Consider the following 10,168-nt stretch of genomic DNA (forward strand, 5'->3'; position numbering starts at 1 on the left):
CCAAAAGACTGTAAACTCTAAGAATGTAGTCCCTGATGAACAGTAAGCCTTCAGTGTTTGCCGGATTGACAGACTGCTGTGAGGCTAACAGCGAAAGCTTTCAGTCCACGGGGTATGCAAAGGACTACTTTGTAAAGTTTTATATCTAAATTAATTTGACCCAACAATCCTGACAGGAGTACTACTGTTACAACCCCCATTCTGCAGATGAGGAAACAGCCATAGAGACGTTGAGTAACTTTCCTAAGATCCTCAGTAAGTAGCAAGTGGCAGAGCACAATATTCAAACCCAGGCAGTTTGGCACCTGAATTAAAAATTATGCAGTGCTACCTCCCAGATGATAGTGTGCATTAAGTGCTTAAGAGTGTGTGGCGGATAGGAGCTGCTCAGACTGGACTAGTTATTTTCAGGGAGCCGGTATTTCTGAGGGCGGGCGGCCGGCTGACTCCGAAAACTCCCAGAGCGTGGAGAGGAGGGCGGGGAACTCCAACTCCCACGAGGCTCCGCGCCTCCCTCCGGGGCACTTCCGGTTGGCCGAGGGCTCTGAGGCCGGCTATTGGTTCTCTGAGGGGGGCCTGGCGAGGATTGGAGGGTGGGGGCCGTGCTGGTTCAAGATTGGTAAGCTTGCTGTCAGCCCCGCCTCAGGAGCCCGGAAGTAGTCTCCCAGGTAGGGCCCGGTGTAGCGGAGAAACGCGAGTTTGGGTGGGCGCGGGGCTGGTCTGGGGCTGCCGACGGACTCTGACTGCCCAGTGCCCTGCCCCCCAGCGAGCGTCTCCGAGCCAGTGAGGGCCGCCTTTGAGGACTTGGGGCCTGAGGCTGACCGAGGGGAGTCCCCGCCGCATCCCGCCATCCGGGCTGTGCCACATGGAGTCTACGTTCAGCAGCCCCGCGGAGGCGGCGCTGCAGCGGGAGGCGGGCGCCGCGGGGCCGCTCACTCCTCTCGCGGACCTGGACCGAGTGTACGAACTGGAGCGAATCGGTGGATTTGTCCGCGACCTGGGGTGTCAACGGGTGAGGGCAAGTTAGGGAGGAGTGGCTCACCTCCCTGGGGATGGGTCGCCCAGAGGATGAGGAGCTTTGGGAAATTTGGGAGGATAGGGTTGGGGGGAGGTGCCCCTCTGGGACTAGGGGCTTTGAAGGTTAGGTAGGGACTGCCGGAAGGTTCTCCTTGAAGAGGCCCTCGGTGGAGGAGAGACTGTTCCTGACTGCATGGGTTATGCTTACAGGTGGCCTTGCAGTTCCCTGACCAGCTGTTGGGAGATGCTGGGGCTGTGGCTGCACGACTGGAGGAGACCACGGGGTCGAAGATGTTCATTATAGGGGACACGGCTTATGGCAGGTGTGAACCTGAGTCTAAGGATTGAAGGTGGGGTAAGCCTAGGGATCCAGGGCTCCTGGTGTTTCCCCTCTGTGACCGTGTCTGCCCCAATGGCTGTGTTTCTCCTCAGTGACGATGACTCCTCTCCTGATAAACTAGCTTCCCTCAATGACAGTGTCTTTTCATGACATCATTTTCTTCACTGACCACATTTCCCATTGATGACAGCAACTCTCCTGATAAGAACCCCCCTCACTAACATCTCTCTCCTGCAGCTGCTGTGTGGATGTGCTGGGTGCTGAGCAAGCTGGAGCTCAGGCCCTTGTACATTTTGGCCCTGCCTGCTTAAGCCCTCCAGCCCGCTCACTGCCCGTGGCCTTCGTCCTTGGTCAACGTTCTGTGGCCTTGGAGGTCTGCGTCAAAGCCTTTGAGGCCCAGAACCCAGACCCCACAGCGCCTGTGGTGCTGCTGAGTGAGCCGGCCTGCGCCCATGCCCTGGGTGAGGGGTTTTGCCCGTGCATGCAGGAAGGGTGGGCCACCTACTTTGTGCCTTAACTTCCCCATTTCACTACACTCCCACAGAGCTCTCAATATGGGCTTGACCCCAGCCTTTGCTTTTGGGTCACATTCAGTCTCCTGGGGATGAGGGGGCTCCTGCTTTGCCAGGCCCCAACCCTGACACCACCTCCTTCTTCCAGAGACCTTGGCCACTCTCCTGCGCCCGAGGTACTTGGACCTGCTTGTCTCCAGCCCAGCTTTTCCCCTGCCTGTGGGCTCCCTCAATCCAGATCCTGAGCCCCTGGAGCGTTTTGGGCGCCGCTTCCCCCTGGCTCCAGGAAGGCGTCTAGAAGAGTATGGTGCCTTCTATCTGGGGGGCTCTGAGGCCATCCCTGACCCTGACCTCAACCCAGACCTGAGCCGGCTGCTCTTGGGCTGGGCACCAGGGCGGCCCTTCTTCTCTTGCTGCCCGGACACAGGGTGGACTCAGGATGAAGGTGCCCGGGCTAGGCGGCTAAGAGCACGTAGGCGCTATCTGGTAGAGAGGGCCAGAGATGCCCGCGTGGTAGGGCTGCTGGCGGGCACATTGGGTGTGGCCCGATATTGTGAGGCACTGGCACACTTGCGGAACCTGACTCAGGCTGCCGGCAAACGTAGCTATGTGTTGGCTCTGGGGCGGCCCACGCCTGCCAAGCTTGCCAACTTCCCTGAGGTGGACGTCTTTGTGCTGTTGGCCTGTCCTTTGGGTGCCCTAGCCCCCCAGCCTTCTGGCAGCTTCTTCCGGCCTGTATTGTCACCGTGTGAGCTGGAGGCTGCCTGCAACCCCGCCTGGCCACCTCCAGGCCTGGCTCCCCACCTCACACATTATGCGGACTTATTGCCTGGTAAGTGGTGGGGCACTGCCTGAGCTGGAAACGCTTGGGGAATGGAGTTAGGGGGCCAGTATGGATCCTCTCTCTCTCTTCCAGGCTCTCCTTTCCATGTGCCCCTCCCGCCACCTGACTCGGAGCTGTGGGACACCCCAGACGTGTCACTCATTACTGGGGAGCTCCGACCCCCACCTGCCTGGAAGCCATCAAATGATCCTGGATGCTCGGCCCTAACTCCGCGGCCCCAGCTGGAGCTGGCAGAGAGCAGCCCTGCAGGTAATTGTGGCAAGTCTCCACTCCCAGCTGAACTCTTCCCCCAGGTTCAGCTCACTTACCCTCAACTCTCTCCCTCTGCAGCCTCCTTCCTTAGCTCCCGGAGTTGGCAGGGGCTGCAGCCCCGCCTGGGTCAGACACCAGTGACAGGAGCTGTGAGCGGAAGACGAGGGATTGCCATCGCCTATGAGGACGAGGGAAGCAGCTGATACCACCAGAGACACGGGTGGACTTAAGAATCAACCTTAGACCTTAAATGCTCCCTGCACAACCTCACCTCTCTGCCAGGATCATTGAAGGAGCCTGGAAAGAGGGAGGGCAGGCAGCTCCTCACTAAGGATAAGATCCAGCTCTGTCCTGTCCCGGCACTGGCACAAGGCTTAGCACATATTGGCTTAGTAAATGCCTGTTGTTTGACTGATGGGGGGAACAGCTTTGGGTCTTCCCTGAAGCCTTCTGGGCCCATCTGTTCTCTTGGGAGCAGCCCAGGACCTCTTGCCAATCCCAGTTCCTGCCGTGCAGTTGAGGGTCTGCCCTTGTCAAAGGCATGCGCTAGATGGTCTAGACCAGGGTTTCTCAACCTTGGCACTAGTGACATTTGGGGCCAGATAATTCTTTGTTGAGAGGGGTTGTCCTGTGCGTTGTAGGATGTTTAGCATCATCTCTGGATTCTGCCCACTAGATGCCAGTAGCATGCCCCTCCCCAACAGTGATAATCAAAAATGTCTGCAGACATTGACATGTCTCCTGTGAGGGCAAAACTGCTCCTAGTTGAGAACCACTGGTCTACACCTATGCTATCCTGTACAGTAGCCATTAGACACATGGCGCTATTTAAACATAAATTTGAATTAATCAAGATTAAAAACTCAGTTTTTCATTCACACTCGTCACATTTCAGTGCTCGAATAGCCACAGGAGAGGACAGCGCAGCTTAGGACATTTCCGTCTTTGCAGAAAGTTCTGCTGGACAGTGCTGGTCTACACTGACTCCAGTTTGTTTCTCAGGGAGATCACAGAAACTTGAATAAACCAGATGCTTTTTCTCTCGTTTCCTGTTATTCATCAAGCACTGCAGGTCCTGCACAGGCCCTGGGGTGGAGATCTGAACTGTATGTGATTGGATTCTTGTCCTCACAGCGTGGGTGGGAACACACGCAGTTAAGTCCACAATTACCACACGGTGAACAGTCCTCTGTGAGGAGGGAAGCCCCCACGGGCAGTAGGAGCCCAGAGAGGCTTCCCAGAGAGAGTGATACCTAAGCTGGATCTCATAGAGAAAAAAATAATCATCGAGAAAAAAGGACGTTTGGGCAAAGGGTGCACCATGCTTAAACACACAAGTATGGACCAGCATGGTGGGTTCTTCAAGAAAAGTGGAGTTGCTGAATCCTAAAGGTTCGGAAGGGTGGAGTGAAACGACTCATGTCTTCATTCCCCACATTTGCTGAGAATCTGGGCATACTGGCATTGTCCAGGGTGTTGAAGAAGTGGGTGAACAGGGAGATGTGGTCCCTGCCCTCTGGGAGTACAGTCTACTGATACAGGCAGATCTATAAACCGGTCATGGTAATCAGGACAAGGTGGGCACCATCATGTATTCTACAAATATGCATTGAGCACCCACTGTGTGCCAGGCGCTGGAAATACAGCAGTGAGCTCAAGAGAAATCCTTTCATGGTGCTTACATTCTTGTGTGTGTGTGTCGGGGGGGATGGAAAAACAGAACACTTCGTATGCCAAATGGTGATAGGTAAGTGCTGTGGAGAAATATAAAGCTGGGAAGGAGTGTAAGGGAGAAGGGATCCCAATATTAAACAGGATGGTTGGTCAAGGAAGGCCTTTTGAAGAAGGTGAGCAAAGACTGAAAGGAAAGTACGGAAGGAGCCACACGGAAAATTAGGAGAAGCAGAGGGAACAGGTGCAAGGGCACTGTGGTAGGGGTATGGTTCGTACGTTCAAGGAACACCACGGAGGCCAGTGCAGCCAGAGGAGACAGTGAGAGAGTATTAGGAGATGAATTGGGGTAAGGGCCATGGGCAGCGGCATTGGCAGGGGCCTAGTAGGCCATTGTAAAGGTCTATGGCTTTTATTCCGTGTGAAATGGGGTCCACTGAGGCATTTTAAAGAGAGTGACATGATCTTGTGAAGTTTCCTAAGGATCACTAGGGCAGTGGGGAAGCCCAGAGCAGGCGCACCGCCCTGCCTCTGGGTTAGGGAAGGCTTCCTAGACGAATGATTTCTGAGGCCCAGTAGGTGTTAGCCCGGCAGTGGGGTGAACACGAAGAAGCGCGCGTCAGGCAGAAGAAACAGCATGAGCAAAGTGAGGACGAGAGCAGACACCCTGGCGGAACTGGGTAGGACGGCAAGGCAGGAGGCCCACGGGATCAGGCCAGGCTTGGGGGCTAAGCTAGGCAGGCCCGGGTGTGAAGCAGGGCTGGTGGGCCGACGCAGGGCGGAGTGTCGGGGCTGAGGAGGAGCAGGCTTGCAGGAACGCGAGAGGGACCGGCCAGAGGTGGACGGACTTGGAAGGGCGCCGGAGCCGCTCCCGAGGCGCGAGACTACAACCACCGTGAGCCTAAGCGCCTACAGTTCCGGCGTCCCCAGGGTCTAGACCGGCAGCGACGCAGCGCAGGGCCCGGCGTGTGGTCACGTGGTGCCGGCGCGGCACGTGGGCGAGTCAGGTGACGCTGCGGGGCGGGCGGACAGTCTGCGGGGCGCAGGGTGGACGGAGGGACGCGGTTTTGGCTGTGGCGCCGCCGACCCGCGCTCCACCGCCGTTGCCGCCATGACGGGGCTAGCGCTGCTCTACTCCGGGGTCTTTGTGGCCTTCTGGGCCTGCATGGTCGTCGTGGGTGAGGCCGGGCCCTGCGGGCGGGGCCGGCGTCTGGGCCGAGCTAGCCGGGCTGGAGCCCCGCGGCGGACGTGGGGTCCCGGGAATCCTGGGCCCCAGTGCAGGCTCTGTCCCCAGGGCCCCGGGACTTGCGTCACGCCTGTCGGGGCCTCTGACCGCCACCGGGGAGGCCCGGATTTCGAGCTGCTAGAGGAGGGGCGCGGGCGGGGGATGGTGGGGGCCGCGAGAGCAGCCCTGGTCCCCTTCTGTCACTAGCGCTCCCCTCCCCGGCCTCACTGCTGTCGTCCCTGGCTTGCTCCTGGGCGGCCTGCTTGGGTCACGAGCCGGCTGCTCCAGTTCCTCTTTCCGCGGGCGTTTAGGCCTCTCCCCCAACCGCAGCTTGTTGGGTAAACAGCGGCTCGGACTGGGCTGGCGGGTTCTGGTGTGGGGTCTGGCCAGAGCTCTTGTTCCCTCCCTTCCTCCGGGTGTTCAGGCCTGCTGGGGGCTGCCCCCGTGGAGGGTCTTGGTCTGGGAGGTGATGTCGCTGAGGGAGATAAGTGACTGAGGGAGTGGCAGAAAACCGAGGCCTGAGCAGAGGAATCTATAGATAGCTGTGCTTTCCCGTGGAGGCCAGCCTGGGGACACTCGTTTTTCTTTTTCTTTTTTTGTGAGGAAGATCAGCGGTGAGCTAACATCTGCCAATCCTTTTCTTTTTGCTGAGGAAGACTGGCCCTGGGCTAACATCTGTGCCCATCTTCCTCCACTTTATATGGGACGCCGCCACAGCATGGCCTGACAAGCCGTGCACCTGTGCGTGCCTGGGGTTCGGAACCGGCGAATCCCGCTTGCCCCACTGGGCCGGCCCAAGGACACTCTCTTGACTTAGGTGTAGGCAGACTTTTGGGGAGGTGGCTCGTCAGCTGGGCAGCAACTTCTTGTCTAAGTTGGGGAGCTTCTCTCTGGGGAGCGACCCCTAACCTTTTTTTTTCTCCTTGCTGCAGGGATCTGCTACACCATTTTTGACCTGGGCTTCCGCTTTGATGTGGCATGGTAAGGGAGGGCAGAGAGAGGAATCCTCCAGGAGCTGCTTCTCTGCAGCCTTCCCTCTGGGCCCCTTCTTCTTTGATCCGAACTCATACCCCACCCCACCCCCAGCTGCCTGGGATGTGGACGGTTGGGAGATACCAAGTGTTTTGTCTCAGCATCCAGGAGTGGTTGGAGTTGCGGGAGGCGGGGAGAGGGATTTTGTGCTCAGTTCTCCACCAGGGCTGAATTGCTTTCCTCCTTGTCTGGGCACCAGGTTCCTGACCGAGACATCCCCCTTCATGTGGTCGAACCTGGGCATTGGCCTAGCTATCTCCCTGTCTGTGGTTGGGGCAGCATGGTGAGTGTTGGGGTGGTGGGACCGAGGGGAGGGGCTGAGTCATAGCAGGGGGTGTCATTGGGTCCTTAGTCATCCTGGGGGCAGTGACAAGCTTGGGCTCTGCTCATGAGTTTCTTATCCTTCCACCAGGGGCATCTATATTACTGGCTCTTCCATCATTGGGGGAGGGGTGAAGGCCCCCAGGATCAAGACCAAGAACCTGGTCAGGTAAGTATAGGACCCTTGGAAGGTTGTCAGAATCAGCTGCATTGGGAGCTGCCGGTGTGGACTGACATGCTGTTCCTGACCAGTCTCCTAATGTGGTGGGATGTCGGGCGGGGAAAGGTGGCTAGGGACTCTCTGGGGAGGAGGTTGGTTTCTTTCTCATCTCTTTCTCCTCTTCCCCTGCTATGCCCACCACTACCACTACCAGCATCATCTTCTGTGAGGCTGTGGCCATCTATGGCATCATCATGGCAATTGTCATCAGCAACATGGCTGAGGTACGGAGGACCAGGGTGGTGAGGGCATCTATTCCAACATGTTCTATACATTGTTTAGTGATGGTACGGGAGGAGGAGGTGGGGGAGTAGTCTAGGGAATGGTTTCTGATTACTTCTCTGCCTCCCTCAGCCTTTCAGTGCCACTGACCCCCAGGCCATTGGCCATCGAAACTACCATGCAGGTAGGTGGATGTGTGAAGGCAAAAAGCAGGGGCAACCATGCTTCCCCCTCCTACACCCCAGCTTAGACTCCTCATTTTGATATTTTCTCATCTACTCTGGCCTGCTTTGCAGAATTGGAGTGGTGATTGGCCCTATTAGTCCGTGTTGGGCCCTCGTCCTCATCTCCCCTTGTGCCTGGCTTGGCCTCAGTGCTCCCTTTCTATCCCCCAGGCTACTCCATGTTTGGGGCTGGCCTCACAGTGGGCCTGTCTAACCTCTTCTGTGGAGTCTGTGTGGGCATCGTGGGCAGTGGAGCCGCCCTGGCCGATGCGCAGAACCCCAGCCTCTTTGTGAAGATTCTCATCGTGGAGATCTTTGGCAGCGCCATTGGTCTCTTTGGGGTCATCGTTGCAATCCTACAGGTGCTGAATCCCCCTGGGGAGCCTCTGTCCTTGTCCCTAATTCAGCCTTACTCTCCTTCCAGAGGAGCCGCAGTGCTCCCTTCTCTACCTATAACCATAGACCCCTGAATAGCTTCCCCCACCTCCTGCTCATCTTCTGGTTTTCCCCTCTTGAAGCTTTCCATTTATGTTTGTTTGCAATCTGGTATCACTGACAGCTGTGCTGTTTTTTCATTGTTTTGTGTCTGTATGTCTTTCATTTAGTCTCTCTCTCTCTCTGTTTTTGTGTTATTTTGTTTCCTTATTTGTAGTCTAGACCAGGTTGGGATCCTGTCTGTCTGTATCAGTCTGTCTTGGTGTGGCCGTGTTTCTCAGGGCCTCTGTGTCTGTGCAGTTGTGGGGACGGCATGTCTGAGGTGTGTGTTTCTTGTCTGTCTGACAGTGTGCGAGTGTGGCTAAGGGTCACCCTAAGGGTCTGAGTGTGACTGTGGGTGCTAACTGGGTTGACCCTGGGTGACTGGCACTATCCATACGTCGCTTCTCTCCATCTGTCTGTCCCACGGCCTCACTCAGTGGTTGTCTGACTGTCCCTGTTCATCTGTGTTTGGCTGTCATAGCACGTCCATCCTGGTCCAGTCATCCATCTTTGTGGTCTGTCCATCCCACCATGAGTTTGCTAGGTCTGATTTGTCATTTGTCACTGTCTTATCTATTCCTCTGTTCCTGCCTGATTTCTCCTGTTCTTCTTTTGCAGACTTCCAGAGTGAAGATGGGTGACTAGATGATCTGCTGGGTGGGGCTGTGCCCCACTGTTATTTATTTGTGGTTTTCCCAGGACAGCTGGAGCTGTGCCTCTTAGCCTTTCAGGGGGTTTGGTGTTCAGGGCCCTCCCTGCACTCACTTCTTGCTGCCTGTCGACTTGGAGGCGCTGCCTGGCTGGATCCTCAGTGTGGGGAGTGGGCCACCGATGACTGTGTGCAGCTGTGCACCCGTGTCCCACCTCCACCCCCAACCCATCTTCCCAGTGTTAGTGAAATAAACATGGTATTTGTCTGGGTCAGTGCTGCTTCTGTTGCCCTCTTTCACCACCTCCTTTCAAGAGGAAGGGTAAACAGGCCTATAGGCCTCAACTTCGTGCCAGCCTCTTGCCAGCTTTCTGACTCGTGAGCACTGTCTCTGCTCCCGACAGATCTGGCTCCTGGGTGGGGAGGTAAGGGTGCTGGGCTGAGGACTCTAGCCCTGAAAATCTTTCTTGAAGGCAACTAGGGAGTCTGGAGATGTGGGTCCAGGTGTAAACACCCAAAAGGTGGGAGGGAGGGGTCCTCCCAGCTGCACATCCTCAGGGCTCTGTCTGCTAAGCCCAAATTGGCCACATCTAGTCACCTGCCTCTACCCTCAGGCATCCATCACCCCCACCCGTGTGGGGCTTGGAGCCTTCATTTGCCTTCTCCTGTATCAGCACCATCCCCTCCTAATAACTGATTTGATCCCTTGTTCCCAGGGCCCTCCTCCCACTCCTGTGCAATCTCTTACCCTAGAGACCCTGCCACACGCTTCTGTCCACACCTTTACGGGTCCTGCCCGACTAGCAGCCCCTCCGCGGGCTGGCTGCCCTTTAATCATGCTCCCGTCAATAAAGTGACAAATCCCTAACCTCCCTGCCAGAGTCGGCCTAACTTCAGGCCTCCTCTGGCTGAGTTCACGCTCCATCCCAGACGCCACTCCTCCCTAATGGTTTGACCACACACACCGTCTCCGGTCGGACCTGGAATCCAATCCCTTGGACGAGCCAGACCGGTTTCCTCCGCCTTCCCTGGTCCCGTGCCAACCTCCGTCCCCTCGCCCCGCCGCTCTTGGCTGCCGGCAGGGGCGGGCGTCGGAGGCGCGCGGCGGGTGCGGGCGCGCGCGCGCTGGAGGCGGGGGCCGCGGGGGCGCGCGCGCGGGCGC

At 57.1% G+C, this 10,168-nt stretch overlaps 2 protein-coding genes across 2 annotated transcripts; both read left to right on the forward strand.

Moving 5' to 3' along the window:
* Positions 1–661: 661 nt before the first annotated feature.
* On the forward strand, positions 662–4,633 carry DPH2 (diphthamide biosynthesis 2). The gene is made up of 6 exons (XM_058552176.1): positions 662–1,012; positions 1,228–1,340; positions 1,595–1,818; positions 2,018–2,701; positions 2,786–2,962; positions 3,044–4,633. Exons 1-6 carry the CDS (start codon positions 866–868, stop codon positions 3,166–3,168), a joined length of 1,470 nt encoding a protein of 489 aa, XP_058408159.1. The 5' UTR covers positions 662–865; the 3' UTR covers positions 3,169–4,633.
* A 1,042-nt stretch (positions 4,634–5,675) lies between these two features.
* On the forward strand, positions 5,676–9,281 carry ATP6V0B (ATPase H+ transporting V0 subunit b). The gene is made up of 8 exons (XM_058552177.1): positions 5,676–5,814; positions 6,794–6,842; positions 7,093–7,176; positions 7,306–7,383; positions 7,589–7,658; positions 7,789–7,840; positions 8,052–8,242; positions 8,976–9,281. The coding sequence occupies exons 1-8, from the start codon at positions 5,748–5,750 to the stop codon at positions 9,000–9,002; spliced, it is 618 nt and encodes a 205-aa protein (XP_058408160.1). The 5' UTR covers positions 5,676–5,747; the 3' UTR covers positions 9,003–9,281.
* Positions 9,282–10,168: the final 887 nt, after the last annotated feature.

The sequence above is a fragment of the Diceros bicornis genome, chromosome 13, assembly GCF_020826845.1.
Source record: "Diceros bicornis minor isolate mBicDic1 chromosome 13, mDicBic1.mat.cur, whole genome shotgun sequence".
NCBI classification, from domain to species: Eukaryota; Metazoa; Chordata; class Mammalia; order Perissodactyla; family Rhinocerotidae; genus Diceros; species Diceros bicornis.